The sequence below is a fragment of the Homalodisca vitripennis genome, chromosome 1 (assembly GCF_021130785.1).
Source record: "Homalodisca vitripennis isolate AUS2020 chromosome 1, UT_GWSS_2.1, whole genome shotgun sequence".
NCBI lineage: Eukaryota > Metazoa > Arthropoda > Insecta > Hemiptera > Cicadellidae > Homalodisca > Homalodisca vitripennis.
In genome coordinates, this window is record NC_060207.1 from 175,270,300 (window position 1) to 175,290,793 (window position 20,494).

Here is a 20,494-nt window from a genome sequence, read left to right on the forward strand (position 1 = left end):
CATATGGGCTATTTTTTGTCACATAGGCTCATCAGATGAGAAACCACAACATCTGCTATGTCCAGAGGGTAATAAATCATGGTGCAAAGTTACAATAAAGCCAAAGCAGAAAACAAACCTCTAGTAGGCCTACATTTAAATAGTTTTACCAGAGCCTATAATGAATGCAATCAAACCAACTTTTAAGGCGTGGTCCATCGACACTTGCTGAAAAAGTGTTTACACGGAACAACTCAAAATGTGAACGAGAGTGTTAATAGTGTGATATGGGTCAAGGGTTCCTAAAAAACACTTTGTGACTATTAAAACCCTGGAACTTGGTGTATATGAGGCAGTGGCCAGTTACAATGATGGGCAGGTTACCAAATGCAGAGTTCTGCACTCAATGTGACTTGAACCTGGTGTCCGATTAATAAACGCGATGAAATCTCTAGACTCAGAACGCATCCGAAGAGCTGAAAAAAAAGCCATTTCAGACTTCTTGAGGCTGGCAAGAAGAAAAGAGAGGATTCTGAAGAGAAGGCTTGAAGAGGTGGAAGATGAAAACCCTGCATATAAGAGTGGGAATGTACTAATGTAAGTAAATAAATGCACAGTTTTAGTTTTCAGCCGTTTTCCGAAAATCGATATTTTTTTGACATAAGGTACATTTTCTCTGGAAATACTGAAGATAGAGAGTTCAAAATTTTACACAATATGTATGTAATAGTTGTACACACCCTGAGTTTTTTTGTGGCCTTAAGTTAACTAATTTGGTAAAAATAAATTAAATCTTTAAAAAATCTGAATATTTTTAGGTGTCATGGGAAAAAAATTATAACATACTTATTTTTTTATATAACTACTTTAAAAAAACTCAGGCTATGTATAAAAGGCATATGAATAACTGACAAAAATTTCAAAAACAACAGGCTTAGTAGTTTTTTGAGAAAATTTTCCTTATTTTAGCATTTACAGAGATATGGATTCCGCCTCCCCTTATGAATGAAGCTTATGAATTGTGATTTTATTATTGTTATGCTTTAATAATAAAGACTTTCAAATTATGAGCCTTATTGAACTAGGCTTGTATTTTATCTTTACGTAACTCTTTGCACAGGTCGTACCCCTTCCTCAAATGTATCCGTGTGTTGGTTCTTGCATTTAGTTAAGACAGCCGTATAAATTAGTGCAAATATTGTAGATTTTATCTGCTATAGTTTACAAAATATTAAAGTAATGCCTCGAATTTTACACACAGAGTGCATGATAGATTTATATCTAGGTTTATTTATTCAATACATTATCTCGTAAGATTCAAGCGCATCGTAACCTAGTCCCAATATTTGATGAAATTAATTAAACATTTTCAACATTTCATTATTATATTTTAAATAATATTTTGAAATGTCAGCCATGGATATATTTGGATATAAAACTCTCTACTGGATATATTTTATAGTAAAGGCAACATATTGATATAAAAACAATACGAATATATTATGGGCGGAGAGGATTTACGAGGGCACTTTGGGGTAACAGCCCTCTCCAACACCACTCTCTCCACTAATGCTATCCGCAGAGACACATCTTCTGTAGTAAATCCACCTATATGCTTTATATTTTTGCAAATATGTTTGGTTTTTAGGTCAAATGTAACAACAAATATAGTAAAAATGTATTATATTAATTTAAATTATGCTGGTTGCGTTAGTATTGTTTTTTAAGCCAAAGATGTTTTAGCCACTTTTGACATTTTACCGAAATTGTTTAGTATAAGATGTTTGAAAAATAAACTATATGTAAACAAAGAATAAGCATTAAACTATATCATCAGAATAGGAGGTAACAGTAAACTATAAGGGAAAGTTATAAATCAATCAACAGCAAGGAACAAAAACGTACCTTCAGGCACTGTTGGCAGAGAGGTAAATGTCACATGTAGCTGTCAGTCATCTCGGAATCGCATCTGATTGGATTTACATTGTTGATTTTGAACGTTTAATTCGTAAAACGGTTAATTTTGTTACTTTTACGATTTATTTAGAATTCAAATGTGTATATCTCACAAGTTTCTGTATCCATTAAAATTATTTCAAAATAATAATGTTTTTTTTATTGTTGCTACACATTAAATGAGTGACAAAAAACAATCAGGAACAGCCAAATTAAAAATATTGCACTAATGAAAACTGCCATCTTAAAACTTTCACAAAAATTTCCTTTCGACTGACTTGAAGTTTCAGTAAAATACAACAAACATAATCCCCAGATTTTTTTTTCGTATCAGGAATCATGTGTAGCAAAGATATGCAAATAATTTCCTGCATCCTGTTATTAAGGTTATAAGGGACGGATTTTCATGACATCTTAATTTAAGCGGGAAATATACTTCTATAGTATCTTATTTAATATAAAGTTTTGTGATGATTTTATCGATTTTTGGGTATTATATACTGAGTTTCGAACTGGTATTGACGTAAAAACTTATTCGTTTGAAATTCAGCGAAACATACCTTTGTTAGCATTGAGGCGAACAGAAGCATGTTGTGAGCTTCTTTCTTCTGATGTTCTGGTGGCATAGTTGCTGGCAGAAATGTCTTCAAGAGATGTTCCATAGCTGTCAGCCGTCTCTCCTCCGAAATATCCTGAACAAGAACTTCCATATAATCCTGGCCTCGGAAATCACGTAATACCGAGCAAGTGACAGCTTCTATTGCTATTGCCATACCCCTAAAATATACATAATTACATGTTTGCACATGCGGGGTAAAAACTGAATATTTTGATCTTTGTCGTATCCTGTTTTAATTTTATGATTATAATTAACGATAAGATAACCAGAAATTTAAAAGAATAATTTTTCCTCAGCATGCTACAACAATTTTAAACACTGTGATTGTTGCTCTTCTCAGGGAATTCCTGTTGATACTCCTAAAAGAAGCGATAATTCTCTGCAATGCTTTTTAAAGTATTCAGGAGGGTTTAAATTACACATTATTTTGGTGATTTGTCTAAAAATACCAATCTGATCAACTATTCTGAGCGTGCGGACTGGTCAATTTGTGCCAATCTTTCAGGATATAGATTTGTTAAATTTTTTTAGTTAGAGAACAAGTTTTTATAAAATTTGTAATTAGGTTGTTTATTTATTTTCACACGATAATTTTTATATAAAATTATAAAGTATGATTCAGTTTGAAACGAACATGCTATTGTGCCAATCAGTCACAAAAACGTCAGTAACAGTCATTTTTAGACTGCCATTATCAGATATTTTCCATGTTTCACTATGGGTGATATCAACACAATATGAAGTGAAGTTATCAGGTGATTTTAAACTATCAGTCAGGTTTACCAACCATCCGACTACTAGAATAAAATTTATCTTCGGATTATTGTGAGTTATTAACTTCAATAATTTTATCGAAACCTACGATAAAAGTATAACATAATGATATGTTTTTAGTCTGTGAAAAATACACTTTCTTTTACTAATAAAAAATGGGTTATTGCATTCTAAAAAATACTCCCTAAGCCCTATACCTCCTGCTTGCAGGTCTTTTTCATTGAGAGCATTGAGAAATTTTTCATTGTCATATTTAAAAACTAGAAGAAATGTCATGCAGATTGCATGTAAACATAGTTCCATTGTAGATACTAATCAAAGAGCTGTGGCAGTTTTAAATGTTTGCCAAAACCCATTTTTTGAGCGCAGCGAGTGAACGACGCAACCCAAAAAGTGACAGCTACTTGGATTAGGTGGTCTCATTATTACGCAAAACAATGTCAATTTAATCTTGGCTGTATCTCTTGTAGTTTCCAGAATCCCTTTACTATGCATATAATTTGGAATACCCAGTCATTATAACGTTGAATATGCCGCCCCTGGTCTACATGAGCACTGCCAGAGATGTCTGGTATTGTAATTTGACTAAGAGACGTCAATTGCACCTCAGTCACAGCGAGGTGGAGGTTCTGAGCAATGCCTTAGGCATTGTTTGGAGTTCGCGTTCCTCTGGTTTCACTAAGCAGTTAATTAATAATCCTTTCTAAGAATTTACATTAGTTAGTAACAAATATGCAATTAACAATAATGTAATACGTAACAATAATCTATCATATATTACTAACAGTAATAAGGTTATAACAATTTTTTATATTAAGAAATAAGTTAAATGAGTATTTATATTTCGATTTTCTCTAATTTTCTGAGTTTAAACAAGACACATTGTACCTTATTCAATTAACGTATTTTTCATCTAATAACACCTCAGATTTTGAGATCTGTCGTCTTAAGCAATAAATAAATTAAAATAAATAATTTTCTCCCTAACTTCTATTGAAAAATACGCATAATAAAGTGTTATAAGGCAGTAAGAATAATATAAGATACCTGAATTTTAACTATTTGAAAGTTTCAGTGAGTTACTAATACATTTTTCATCATTCCATTTTTTAGATGTACGTATATTAACTATTACAAACTTGCATCGTCCATGACTCTGTGTATCAGGCATTGCCCAAAATATTTATTTCGGCAAAATTGTTCTGTAGAAGCGAATCATTGTAAGGACTGTGTTTGGAATGAATGAATGTGTTTGAATGAAAGGAACTGATGTCTACATTTCACTTCATGAATATAATTAATTCATAGAGGAAAATGGCATATTAAGATATATTATGTCATAAACAAAATCAGTATAGCACGATTAATCTTAACCTTGATCATCACAATATTTTTGATGAGCACTTATTTAAATCAGGCTTAATTTCCAATACACAATCGTAATAAGCACTGAATTTTAAAGGAGTATAAAAATGAAGAAGTTTTAAGAATTTACTTTTTGTAAGTACTGTTTGTTGTGATGGTTTGAATGACTAGTAAAGCTTCTAAATTCCAAAATAATTTATATGAAAATAAATAAAATCGATATTAAATTATTAAAACCGAATAAAAATATATCAGTTTTAATGTTATAATACTAAAACACTCAATACAATTGATAGTAAATAGATCGATCTGTACTGCACTTTCTGTGTGGGGGAACAATAAATAAAAGGATAAAAAAGAACAATACATTATTTTCAAGTTATATCCCTTATTCACTAGAATTGAGTAGCTTCAAGCGTTTCAAACGCCATAACAATACGTTACCTTAAGGTGAACATAAGCTCTACTCTGATCCGCCCTTCTCTTGTGACGCCGCCGCATCTCGTGCCATTCAGGATTCGAGAATATAACCTAATAAAAGACAATCTTCTTATTATTTTATATAAACTTCCACAATTTTATATCATCATTATAGTACTATGAGATGCTACAAGAGTAAAAACGATTGTTTTTTCTACTGTTCTTTGATTGTTCTTGAATAAACGAGCACCTAGCTGTTTTATGAACTGAGTATAGTTGCATAGATGATCATCTGTTATATGAATGGACTGTACTTGAAAATCAACAATTCTTTGAGCGGTTTTCTATAAACTGAGAGTATGGTTTTTTTTATCTTGCAGTTGATATTTCTACCAAAAATTTCGAATGCAAAATAACTATAAACAAATAACCTAAAAGGGCTGTGAATGTTCATAAGATAATGCTTGCAGAATCTTGATTGGTTTGTAATAGTGTCAGTTATGATAAATATCTTTACGTGTATGTATGTTTGCACCGTGTATATCTAATTTCTAAAAACCCTACTATTGATTTCCTAATAGGGTAGCTGTGTTTTTTTTCCTATTTATGTAATGGTTCATTTTCAAACATTGAAACTAATTAACCCAAATGGAATATAAAGAATCCGTCAATATTTGGAGTGCTAAATTAGCTTAATTCACCGAGCCGTGTTCTTTAATTTCGGACGCCTGAATTCAATTACGACAATATGCTAGAGCGTTTTCTTAACATTTATATTAATATAGTCGTGTATTCAAACTCGTTAACAAATTATCTTTGCAACACAAAAATTGAATCAATATAAAACTTTAACCGAAATCGGTTTCCAGTTTTCTAAATAATGTAGTTCTAATTACCAATGACTAATACGAAATTAACCCAATAAATTAAATTCAATGCGTAAACTTTACACGGTTTTAAACTATTCAAAGGAATAGTATATACAATTTCACTATTTTATTCCTTAATATTAAACTTCGGTAAAACTCGAGAAAATAACTTCCACAGATTATTTTATTGATAAGAGGGCTTCGATAAAATAAGAATTACTCGCAATTTCACTTAACCTATGATCTTCTTAACCATGAAGACTGAAACATATATACCTGATATATGGTATATGACTACTTCCGTTTCAAAAATATCGTAGGACTCCATCGTATTATATCAGTACTTTTTACTAAGAGAGCTAGGGACTTCGACTTTGGGTTTCTCCACATTGGTTTAAAATAGTTCAAGTGTTACTGAAATTGTCGGAACAATTCTTTCAAATATTATGTAATGTTGCAGAGACATTTTGTAATTCATTAGTGCTCTTAAAAACTGTTTCACTTTCCAACTTGAGGACCTCAAAATATTTCTTTTTATACTTAAAGTTTTATTAAATTAAAAATGATCAGGAGACTGGAATATCATCAAGTAACCATAAATCATTTTCATGGCTCTTTATTAAGCCATTAAAAAAGAGCATGCCTATAACATACCAGTTATTCAATGAGAATGCAAGCGCAAAGCCGCGGGTAACCACTAGTATTTTTAGTATATGTAATTGGGGTGTGATATTCCATTCTGACTATCACAATTAATCAAGCTTGCAATACTTTCAACTAATTCGAGTGAAACGAATCCACATATCCGTAAGGGTCTATAAGTACCTGTAGAATCAGGTATGTATATGATACAAGTATACATACTAAGTATATAGCAAGCTTTCGGTCATTTACCATCAAAGTTGCAAAATTACAACTATATTTCTAGGATTGGAATGTATCCTGTTTATCAGGTTTCAAGAAACATCAAGGTTAAGGTTGATCTATATGACGTAATGAATTCACTGAATACATGGTTAACGACAGAATATTGTTATGTCCAGAAAACTCAAAATATACTTATGTATGAGGTTCCAGAGTGATTAGGGGCAATAACAACTATGTTACTGCCCAAAACAAGCCCAACGATATCTGATAAATAACACATCCGCATCCACCGGTGACAGCAAAAATCAAGATTGATACTACGGACAGGAGGGATGAAAATAACAGCCTTCGTCCAAACGTAATTTTAAACCTTAACATATAAGATGTTGCTTGTTCTGTTTGACACGGGTGGTACTTGCTCCAATCACCTTAAACTCTCAGGTATGTAGTTTTTTATGTACAACTGTTGCTGCATATTTAATAGATTGTTATAATTATTGCTTAACGTCACCCCTTAAAAGTTTTGGATACCTGATGAAGAGGATGGATTCTAAACCTCGAAACGTAGTTAATTTTGTAACATTAACTATGGGGAATATCAGAACACGTGTTATTCATTGTCATTATTAAATTTTAAATTAAGAATATACTCATGATCATGTTTTGATAGATCGTTTTTAGTTCTTTAGTGTGGCAACTTTATATTAATTATATAAACGCTCATTACTACGATAAATTATTAATAAACAATAGTAGGCTATTAAATAGATATACCATTTACCATTAGATATACTCTTGTTTGTAGCCTAGTATTCATTATTTTGGTTTCAGTATTGAAAGTGATCGTTTACGATCATTGCATCCCACACAAGAAATATCAGTAATACAATTTACGTATCATTTTTAAATGTTTTAAATCCCAATTCGAATTAAAACCTGAAACGAGTATAATAAAGAAGCCTAATTAGTTAATGCATATCGTTCGACAAAGCCATATCAGCGTATTACACAGTCAATAAATACAGTTTAATTACGAGGAAACACTATTTATTTATTATAAAGTTACAGAACACATAGAAGATAACAAAATAAAATATGAGCTTACTATCATATAGTTAATGCACCTTGAAATTGTACTTCACAAAATAGAGTTTAGTGAATATCACGATGAATGCGAAAGTAAATACGAATCGATAAGGCAAACAATAATAGAAACTGGCTGGTGCGGATCAGACAAACTACAGATGTTCGTTTGCGCTGATCAGCTCCGGGCGACTCAGTAATCTATAGGCTGTGCAGTCAAACGGTTACAAATTGCTCGATGTGGCTGGATTACCTGCCTTACAACAGCTGGTCGTTAGGGAACTCACATGAGTTATCAGGCAGTGACAAATTGATTGGCTGCCTGCCTCAACGTTGGCGAACTCATATGTAATAGTCGATTGTGTCGTCACCAATCTGTCAGCTATTAATCAGACTGTGAACAGATCGCACCTATGACTTGATGTTTGGCTACTACTGCACAATTGCTTTGACACCAAATGCAGGTAAAACGTTTGTTGTAAGACTTTTCTAACAGCATACATTATTTTTTATTTGTAATAAGAAATCAATAACATAAGTATTTCCATAATTGTACTGTAATAAAAAACTGGCAAATTTGTGCTAATAGAACCAGCTTAAAATGAAATTTTTGTTTTATTTAATTGAACATTTAAAAAAATGCTAAAAAATTAGTGTAACACATTTTGTGGCAAGAACCATGTTAAAATTACATTGTTGAACATCAGTAAATTTTCAATACTAAAAATGCTCTATTTTCTGATAGAATAATTCCCTTGAGATGCGGTTTGTGGCATTCAATTCAGTAAGCTATTACCTTTAAAATTATGTATCACAAGGTATAGGCTTCCATTAAGAATATTCACGATACCCTCGGCAGGACGTCCCCCGTTGGTGTGACATAACAAAACATTGTTCCAAAAAGTAGATGCCCAATCTCTATCACGATTGTAAGAGGTTTCAAATTTATATTTAAATTATTAAAGGAAATATTTGGGTGTTTCCAGACATAATATACACCCTGTATAATTTTTCAATAAACATTGAATCACAAAAAGTACCTGCTCCGCCGGGACTCGAACCCAGATCTCTTACTTCCCGGGTGAATCGAGGGTGCTACCATTACACCGTATAGACCTTTACTTTTTACGATTCAATTATTTTATATTTGGCCGTATCTGTCACATGTTAAAGGAACCATATGAATAACCATACTAACATAGGATTGGAATACTAAATACCTCTCAAACGACTGTTATTTACATTCATAAAATTTGTATAAATGGCAATAGCCGAATTTTATTTTTTCAATAAACATTGAATCACATGAATCAGCATTACTTTGATACGAATAGTTTTTACATATGTTACCTTTGTTACATGGCATGTAACAAAAACATATTATACTACACAACAAACGTTAATCGTCACCGTAGTATGTCTTAGACTTTTTTACCAAAAGGTCATGGTTTCTATTCCGAAGAAAGCCAAGAGAAATCTGTAAATACGTTTAGCTGTTGCAGCTAAAAAGTTGTTAGATCCTCGATTCAAATACTAATTGCATAGATAGGCCCAAGGCTTGAAAAAACAATAGTTTGAATGAGTTGAAAATTCGCGTAACTTGAGATGATGTAATAATCCTTTTTTACATGTATCAAACTGCAAATCTGCTTCAAAATTACTTAATTTTTAACATTTGCACATCCATAGAATAAGCAAATAATACGCTTCTAAGACTTCAAAAACCTACACGAAATTAACAGACATTTTAGCATTACCTGTTCCGGATATTTGAGCAACCTCATAGTGTGTTCATACCGTCGCGGCAGATCGAGGAATATGGCAAGCCTCGAGTTGTTCTGCAGGTCACGGTCTATGTAGAGGTCGAAGAGGGGAGCGCCATTTACCCTGAGGAGACGGGCGAGGAGGACGCTCAAGCTTGGAGTCCCAGAACTGTCCGGGGGTAGATACCCTCCCAGGTCGTCCAGTAGGGAGAACACTGGAACACGTTTGTAACTCACTGTAATCGATGCTAACTACTGGGATATCATCAAATATTATTAGATGAAATGATCTTATTATTATTATAAGTATATTATAATACCAACGATTATATATTAATAAAATGATGCAATATTTGTGGTTCAAAATATTGTTTACACATTTATAACATTGTTTGTTAACGTCTGCTTGGCATAAACATGTAAATTCTTTTATATAACTAACACCGACACACACACACACACACACATGTCGCACATGCCGTTTTTCCTTTATACATTTCGTTTTGATCTATTTTGAATAAAAGGTTTATTCCACGTCCACCTCAAGTGCTCCCAACAACTATTTCATTCAAGTTAGAATAGTTTTAATCCAAAACTACACGATTTAATTAAACTTCCAATTCAAATACAGTATGGTTGTTTAAATGCAAAATGTTGATGTTAAGCGAATTGGTTCTGTCAGATATAACTCCAAATGTCGTAAATGGTAATGCACACCGAAACGAAATTAATTCTAATGGTAACATGCGGACCATCAACGATAAGGCCTATTTTCACTTCAACTATTACACGTTTGAGCTCCATAAGCTAGTAAAACTACTAAAACAGTAATATGTAACTCATATTCTCCAAGAGATAGTAAAGTTTATTACAAAAGTTACATAAATTTGGACTATACATTATTAGGTCGGCATGATAATCTAATATATGGTTATTTCTTTACACTTATTATTCTTATACCATTAGCAATTAAAATAACTCAAAAAATCGAGCAAGCACCCAAAATGTAGTTTTAGAGGAGGATTTAAATACACTGTATTTTGCATATTACCACTTTCTTGTAAAGAATTTATTATAATGTTGTCTTGCCATACTTACTTCTCTCGCTGGAAACCATTATTAATTAATAAACAAACAATATTTCTGTATTCAACCTCTTTATTCTATTTAGTCACTATGTATCCTACTTAAATTTAAAAACTTCTAAGAAACTCGTCCCTCATACCACCCTAGGCTACTCTAGAACGCAGTAAACTATACAAGAATTTTTTTTTTTTAATTTAGCGCGAGTTTGAATTATTATGCAGTAAACAGATTACATCTTTGTTTTTAGAACCACTGCAGCCAAAATCCATCTGATTCCAATTGTTACTTCATATAATTTATATTTTAATTTGGTTCTGATTTTATACTTTTTAAGTATAATATGAATTTTATATTGAGAGATTGTCTGGCTATTGGAATACAAATGAATGAGACAACTATGCAATGAAAAAATATTAACATTATTCTTAGACAGTTTTTTGCTGCATCATTACTTTATACTTGGTTCGCCCCATGTGCCGCAAGATAGGCAGTCAGCAATGGTTCAAAGTATATATTTTATTATATAAGATGAATTTTATTTGAATAAGTAAATTTGAATAGCTGCAGAACAATGTTTAAAATTCAGTATGTTGGTTTGTACAACATACTTTTGATTATTTATATTATTTTCATGGATGAAATCAAACTTTACATTTACCTCAAACATTTTTGAAGCACCAGTACAGTGAATTAATTTATTTTTGGGTTATTTTATACACCATTCATTTTAATTCAATTCTTTTTTCAAATGATTTGATTATTGTAAATATTAGAGATTATTCAATTTAAAGTTGTAAATTCAAAGTGAATATATTTTCTTTATTCATACACACACAAAAACTGCAAAATCCTGTAAAACATAGAACTGAATTTGCACTAATCAAGAATTCTGTTATATATTGAAAACAATATTTACTAGTTATAATACTATTATTCTGAGTTGAATTGTTTTCACTTGAATACACATTAAATACATTGTATTGTATACAGCTTGCCTACATATCAATTGCAATTACCAAGCAATAAGCATCTAAATATTGGAGTTGTGCAGACGAGCTGGATTGGTTCACTTGCATAATTAACTCGGTAGGTGCTATATTATGTAAGTGGTCGTTGTTTTGCACTGTTCAGGACTCGCTTATTACACTGATAACTTCTAAACAGATTGCTATCTAATATGTAGTGCTTTCAGTTCCACGCGAACTAAAATGAAAACTAAATGTTTTGTAGTAACATTTTCCACCTAAACTCTTCGTTTCGTTACTGCCAATAGTATTTCCATTAATCGCCCTTATACACGCTTTCCAGATGGATTTGAAACAATGTTATTGATATGTTATCTAAAACTCTATCTAACCAATTTTCATGGAATTTTCGTTAAGGGAAAATTGCCAAATGCACCATCTTATATTCATTACATATTTATAATGTACTATTGACAGATTGCACACAAGATTTCAATTTAGAAACATAACTAAAATTTCTTATCTTATATGGGAGTGAAAATAATTACTGTTCAGGGTTTATGGTCAGGAGAACTGGACTCCAGACATTTGCCACAGTTTATTATATGTTACAAATAAAATCTGAAACTCTATGTTGTAAGAACTGATATTAGTCCTTTCCTACATGTTCTTCAGGTGTCGAAACTTAAAATATAAAGTTAAGCATTCATTAAAATTTAAACTTAATAAAATTAAGTCCAGTCGTACTTTACAATTGGACAGATATTTATTTATTAATTACAATTATTACAGAACTCGGTAGATCACATTATCAAATTAACCATTATTTTTCAATGTCACCACTTATTCCTGACATTTAATTTATACAATTTAATGGGCATGGTATAATCACTTTAAAGTGAAGAAAACACTGGAATTATAATTTAGAAAAGTATTAATGAAGGAAAATATCTTTACGAAGGATTTATCAAAGGAGCACTTGCAGATAGACCGATAATAAAACTTGAAATGATATAAGACAAACCAAATTATTAGAAAAATTAATTAATTTTTTATAGCGTTTTTTGTCTTCAACCGTTAAATCAACTTCCACTTTTTACTGTTGTGGGTTAAATGCCCTTTGAAGATAACTGACTGTTCATTTAAGTCATTTTATATTTTTTTAACTGTAATAACTCACTTTTAACTTGTATTGATACTTAAATAATGGTATTTTTATGTATTTAATTGAAAGGACATGATGTATAACAATTATAAAAATGAAAAAATAAAAACCGTGGAATACGTAGAGAAGAAAAGAAAGGTATAATAAACTTATTTAGTAACAAATAAATTAAATATACCAGTCAAATATTTTATACAAAATAGGTGATTTAAAGGCAAAGAGCAAATATTAAGTTTTAGATATAATTTGAATTAAATTAAAAATACAAGTAAATTTGATGGTGTGATGTACTAAGCTCTTTAATCATTTTAATTCCTGAACATAACTTCCATCTTAAAGTTTTCATACACTTCAATATAATCAATCATTTGGTAGTGGGCACAGTTTGTTTACTGTACGAGCTAACGTGTACGTGTTCGTTGAGATCTAAACTTTTACTACACGAACAATCTCATCTTATTCTGAATAAATGTCAGTGACTCTTACTGTATATGATTCAATGGAGTATATTGTGCATTTATTAAAACCAAATTGCCTATTTCCAAGTTTGGCTTTTGGTGATCTATTTTTTCTTTTGCAATTTATGTAAGTATTTCAGAATCCATTGCCAACATAGAAAATATTTTTGTATTAGTAGCCGATATTGAGACAATATGTAGGAACATCTTTAAATCGTGTTCTGGGATTGATGCAAGCAGCACGCCTTTTAAAAATATACATGTATATATATATATATATATATATATATGCTGCATAATATATAATATATATATATATATATATATATATATATATATATATATATATATATATATATATATATATATATATATATTTAAAAGGCGTGCTGCTTGCATCAATCCCAGAACACGATTTAAATATGTTTCATATATAATGAAAACACACTCCGTCACACGGAAGTTTTTACATTTTTATACAGCCACCAGATGAGTATACGCCAGCCAATTAGTATGAAAATTTAACCACTCAGCTATTTGTTTCAATTGCAATCAATTCAATCCCCCTAGAAAGGGGATGAATACCATTATCATCATGAATGTTTATTCCAGAAGCCATATTAATGAGGTAATCTTAACAAAATTTTCTGTTATCATTAGGTTCTTCTAAAATCAAGGACTGATTTCAATCAAATATGATTAGAGGAAGTCCTAGTATTGAATTATTGTTATTGGATGGATGTCTCAGATAGCTGACGTGTATTAGCATTGTTGGCTATAGCTATTATCTCATCCTTTAATTGATATTGGAGTCAATGGGGCAGATCTTCGGGATACAACAAAATTTTCACCACTGATGCTCTGGAATTTGTTAGAGCTGAATAAATTTTTACTAAGATAATAATTATATCGTTTAAATATGAATATTAATCCTTTATTTTTTTATTTGTGATTTTTACAGTAACCCCATGGCATCATCGTTTGAAATATGTTTGTAGAGTACTTAGAGTAAACACATTAATCTACAACTAATACTTACTTGGAGTAACAATGGTTTTGTCACCAGCGTTTAGACAGCTTCTGTAGAAATCCCCAAGTTTCTTGAAAGTTCCAGTTCTTGTCCGCTCTTCCAACAGATCTGAAATGCCGACATAGCAAAGGGTAATTTAATAAACATTCATATATGTTAAATATTTAATGAACTTTTAGATATCAGTATCAAATATCTCTTTACAATTAAACTCATTATAGCGTTTTAATTTTTCTGTTCGTCTGCATACAAAACAATCTAGTATATATAATTTTCAAGATACTTCCAATTGTCATACAAAAACAAATAGAGCAGGTATGAAATGGGACAAGTTCCAAAGTTAGAGTAGGGTACAGTTACAGTATTAATGTGGCGCCATCTAGACCTCTGTTATACAGGCGCCATCTGCTAAACAAGTTCAATATTGGATTTATGGCTCTTTGACTTTTTATGACAGAATATGGATTCCCTTTTACTTACTTACATAATCAAATGTAAATCTGTCGTTAGATATTCATTTTAAAATGCTGTGATTCGGGTAATATATTCAATTATGGCGAAAAAGAGGTAGATTCAGATTAATCACTAAAAGAAAATATTTTTTTTAGAAACTAAATATTTTAGAATAATAAATACCCAGCTTTTTCCTGTCATCTTTCATTTTGAAGAATAATTTTAACTTTAAGTCGATGGACTATCGCATGAAAATTAAAAGTATTTCTACAATAGTTATTTTGTGTAACTGAGTAAGTCCCTACAATGTATTTACACATTTATACATGGTGTATCCTTATCAGACCAGATAATGAAGTGAGAGTACAATACTCAGGAGTAAGTATTGTACGTATTGACGTATCCACATGACACCACTAGGCTGTTACAGGTTAAGTAAAATGTTTTGACAATTTTAAGAATTAAATTAATTTTCCTGGTCAGAAATCTAATGCTAGTCCATTGAAAAATTCTAACACGATTGAACTTCTTTATTTTGATATTGCAATTATCTTCAGGCAAAATCTTGGTGATCTAATACTCGCTACATCTGGAATATCTTAATGTTTACAAAACACTTAATTGCAACGAAAAAGTTTCAAGTATTGAAAGGATATAGCTTTAGTTATAAAGCTATATCCTGTAAATCTAGTAGTAACTTCAGCAAATATATTTATTGTATTATTCTTATAAAAACAGAAAAAAACAAGAACACTTATTTAGGATGTCAGCTACTGTTTAACTGGCTGCTACATAACCTTTTAGCCCCTATTTACACTGTCAATATTACATGAGCAATACCGGTAGGTATAAGATAATTAAGGCCATTCGCTATTGAGAAGGTTCATTTGCTGTTGTGTTCTCAATAAAATATTCTCATTAAAAAGATCCTAAGTGACTTAACTGGAATTTAAAAAAAATATATGCCAGTATAGCCAGTACCTTCATTATTAAGATGGCTTCGGGAATTTTGACCGACTTAATTGCACTAAACATTTTGTAAAATAATATTAGTGGGATCGGACGAGATCGTATAAGGTTTTCTTCATCATATCCTTCTCCCGCCATATCCGGTATGTTCTTAGGAACAGAAACCATTGAGATAAGAGCCAACAATGGGTAACAGTTACTATACTCCATACTGTATCGTAAGTTTCCAAAAGATCAACTAAGTAACTGATACCCAGTCTCATTACAACAAATCCAGCATTTTTCAGGAGAAATAAAGCACTAAAAAGGCTGAAATGCTATTTGAAGTGTGTTCAAGCTTCAAAACAGCAGTTATTTTACATATTTTAAAAGGTTTTGGCATATACCCATTTTAGAGGGATCCTTTTAAAATAATTAATCCAGGCTCATTTTTAATATTTTTTATCGTCCATAAACTCAGCTGTCATTGCATAGAGAAGAAAGTCAAGCTCTGTCAAATAAAATAGCCTGGATATCTTCTGGGAGCTCTGGCTAATTTATGAATATAAATGTTGGCAGTTGGAATCTATAATATACACATGTGGAAGTTGTTTCAAAAGCGAAAAAGTTTTAAAACTCTCTCATTTCTTTTTTGATGGTATAAAATTAACTAGGAATACGTACGCTCATTCTTTCCGTAACTTGCAATGAGACCACATCAAAAACCATAAAGCACTAGTAAATACAGATAACTACATGGTAAACTTTATTTGATAAGTTTACTGTATACGCTTAACTGTATACGATAAGCATATTATTACAGTTCACTTGACCTCGTGGTTTGGGTATTAAGTTATAAATATGTGATGTAATCCCAAACAGGCCATTGCGACAATAATTAGCTAGCAACAATCTCATTTACTCCCAAAAATTGTTACGTGTATGCTTAAATAGGTGTGCTGTTTTCTGTCGTACACATTAATTCTATGTTATGTTTATTATAAATAATTTACAGTTTTCTTTTACCTGTGGTACAACAACCACATAACTTAACTCGCAATTCCTATTTAATTTAATTTTCTCTTCAAAAACCCGTAAAAATTGACAAAATTTGAAAATTTGTCAATTGGTTTTTATTCTCATACATTTATTTTCAAATTAGTTTTAAACTTGTCTTAAATATAATTATATTTTGTGTCTAATAAATTCATATTAACAACTCAAACCGTAATAAGTTCTTACCTTATTTTTAATTGTTTAAAATTGATAATGTCTTGTAATAATTTAGGTCCGCAAAAAGCTCACAATACGTATAGCTGTAGTGAACACACTAATTTGTTTCTCACTTCTTTACTCCTGCCGTCTTAATAAGGGTCTTTGTGTCTAAAGTACTTCTAAGAGCACTTTAAGATAAGAGTTTCTACATTTGCTAAATTTTCTCTCGGATTAAAGCTTTTCATGGACTAAAAAGCCTAGCTTTTGTTTCAAACGTAAGTGTAGAAGTAACTAACATGCAATATTTTCACTATTTTCACATTATAAATTACTTTTAACGCGCTGTATTTTGTTTATTCAGTAATATTTTTATGACTCAAACAACATGTTTAATTCAAACATGACGTAGTATTTTTATTTTTTTTTCATTATACATAAAAATTAAACTCCCAAAAGAAATCTTTTTTACCTAAGCTATTTCTATACAGTGTTAAAGGTTAGAGATATTTTTACAACCCACCGTTTTGAAGTTCCTACTTAAAAAGCAAATAGTAATTAAGATGACAGCAGAACTTCAGGTCTTTATTATATTATTATAGTCCTATTTACGTCTTTTAATTTTCCACTATTTTTACAAGTTTTATAAATTTTAATTTTCTATTTAGAATAAAAGCCTATATTACTATAACACTATCCTAATAATATTAGAAATGCAAAAGTGCCTTTGTTTTTTTACTTTCACGCGTAAACTATTTTACAACCAATTTTACTGATGTTTTACATGGACATTTTTAGGATCCCTGGTATGAATAAATGAATATTCTTCTTTCGAAAATCCCCCAGGCTATACCCTTCTGAGCTTTAAGGTAGCGAATTATCGCATCTTAGGCTCTAAAGTTTCAAAATATTAATTGAAAGAGACTGTTACATGTAATCAACTCTTTGTGTAAACATTGGTTTACAGCATTATAACCAAAGTTTAATTAATTTAACCACTATTTTCAATTTGTTTGCATTTGTAGTCTTAAAGGAACAGAGTAAGCTTGATAGTAAAAACACTCTTGCAACCGCAGCTGAGCAAAGAGTAAGAAACTGTCCAGATAAGGACGTTTAAAAGTTTCAGTAAAAATATACTTATGACTGTACATTTTAGTAAATATAACTACGCAGTGCTTGGTCAGTACAGTAATGGAGATATAAAAGACAAAGTTACTATTTAACTTTTACTTTAGATTGAAAGACTGTTATAAAATTCATCTTTGTTGTCTTACAAAATTATATTTTTCAGACCTGCACGTATTACATATTAAAGATTTACATATTATAAATAATTTTAACAATGAAATCAGAGTTTTCTATTCATGCATTGTTTAATTTTACTTAATATGTAACAAACACCTTGATTACATAGAATACATTGCACTGTAATTTATACAACCTTTAACACAAAGAAAATAACATAAATCGGTATAATTTTCATTCCTGGTAATGTTTTCTAGGTGTTTTCGGTTTATATACGCGCGCGCGTGTGTGTGTGTGTGTGTGTGTGTGTGTGTGTGTGTGTGTGTGTGTGTGTGTGTGTGTGTGTGTGTGTGTGTGTGTGTGTGTGTGTGTGTGTGTGTGTGTGTGTGTGTGTGTGTGTGTGTGTGTGTGTGTGTGTGTGTGTGTGAGTGTGTGTGTGTGTGTGTGTGTGTGTGTGTGTGTGTGTGTGTGTGTGTGTGTGTGTGTGTGTGTGTGTGTGTGTGTGTGTGTGTGTGTGTGTGTGTGTGTGTGTGTGTGTGTGTGTGTGTGTGTGTGTGTGTGTGTGTGTGTGTGTGTGTGTGTGTGTGTGTGTGTGTTTCCTTGGTTGGGAAAACAAGGCAATATAACTATGAAACAAAAAATACTAAAACCGGAATAAATTACAATGGCCATCAATATACACTTTTTGATACACTTTCTTAATTGTGGCAACAAGGCAAACTCAACAATGAAATTGCTACAAACTACTATGAAATTGAATGCGAAGGACAGTTAACTGCTAGCAGCATAGCTGTATTTTAGGAATAAAATACAGGCATATGTTTATTTCATAATACCACCCACAAATGCCACAAATCTGGAGTGCCGATGACCGAATGGTCTAAGACGTTGGACTTTGAGTCTGAGTTAGAGATAGCCCAGGTTCGAATCCTGTCTGTGACCCTTGCACTTTTTATCAGTACCATCGATCTCGTAGTATATCGACTCTTCCCCTTATTCTGTTTGATAAGATTCTCGCACTGGCCAGTGGCCCATGAGGACGGGCAGACTAAGGCTTAAAAGGGGATCGGCTTTTCCTCTTTAATAAAAAAGTTTTTTTAACACAATTTCTGTTGCGATCACCAAATTTGTTTCTGTTAAGTTTTGATGATGATTTGTCATGATTAAATGATTTCGTAATTTTTAGAAAAGTTTTTTTATAGAGAAAAGTGAGTTTTAATCAACAAATGCTCTTAATAAAACACCTTGAGTTGTAAAAATGGAGGGATAAGAAAGTACTCTAAGCTGATAGCACAGCTCTCTGCATAATTACAAGCAATATTTCAAATGAAACTTTGGAAAGAGTGAAGTACAAATGAAGTATGGCTTAGTCCGAGGATAAAATGCAACGTCACATTTAAATACGTAAGATTTATCTATGAGTAACTTTAGCAAACTGATAACTTATTGTAGTTCTTGCTGTTGTTACACATTGGATTGATGACCCTAATTGTTTATATTTGATCCAAAAGTCTGGACATTTCTACAGTTAGGAAAAGAAGGTAAGGAAGTCTACCGTTGCATTTAGGATCTCTGCGTTGCTTCCGGGGTGACAATGCTTTTTCGGATAAGTAATTGTAGGGGTAGGGGCCGCCTCCTGGCCAGATCCCATGTTACTATGATCCATCTTATTATGTGGGGGGATAGTGAGAAATTCTTCACTCGTGCTTGAAATAAGGGAAAGTTCATCTGTTTTAGCCTCTGTCAGTCTAAGCAAAGGAGCCTCAATATTTAGGCTTGCAATAACCTTTAACGCTATGTGAGCCCAATCCTTAAGTGAACCATTCTGATGGGTCTCAGGATTTATAAATTGGGACTAATCAGGCAGAAAGGAGAGATTGATAAATTTATTTTACAATCAGTAGTTTATCTTTTCTTTTTTTAACGTTCTTTCTACATAGAGTTTTAAACATAAATGAGTCTTTAAATATGAAATGTAAACTAAAAGATTAATCTCTTCTTTCAGCCAGAGTTGTGTCACTGTACAATCTCTTTAATCTTTGAAATAACAAATATGATAGTTGTAAATTGTAAACTCTAGAGGCTATTCCATGTACATCTCCTAACGAAAAGCATAAATCTAAGACAGAAGTTATAAAATTACATCAGAAGTGCCTATTGTGAGCTTTTGGTGGGGAAAATCTTAGAAATTGAAATATGAATATAAAAAATTACGTATAAGAGCCAGCGTACGTTAA

General features: G+C 31.5%; 1 protein-coding gene across 1 annotated transcript in view; it reads right to left on the reverse strand.

Annotated features, from left to right (window-relative positions):
• The window catches only part of LOC124352751 (neprilysin-1-like), a 117,819-nt gene that overhangs the window by 18,425 nt on the left and 78,900 nt on the right, over window positions 1-20,494 (reverse strand). Inside the window, exons 4-7 of the mRNA XM_046802406.1 lie at window positions 14,409-14,507; window positions 9,690-9,910; window positions 5,138-5,224; window positions 2,496-2,627 (exon numbers count right to left, since the gene is read on the reverse strand). Coding sequence (XP_046658362.1) covers window positions 2,496-2,627; window positions 5,138-5,224; window positions 9,690-9,910; window positions 14,409-14,507 — 539 coding nt within the window. The remainder of the gene's footprint in view (window positions 1-2,495; window positions 2,628-5,137; window positions 5,225-9,689; window positions 9,911-14,408; window positions 14,508-20,494) is intronic.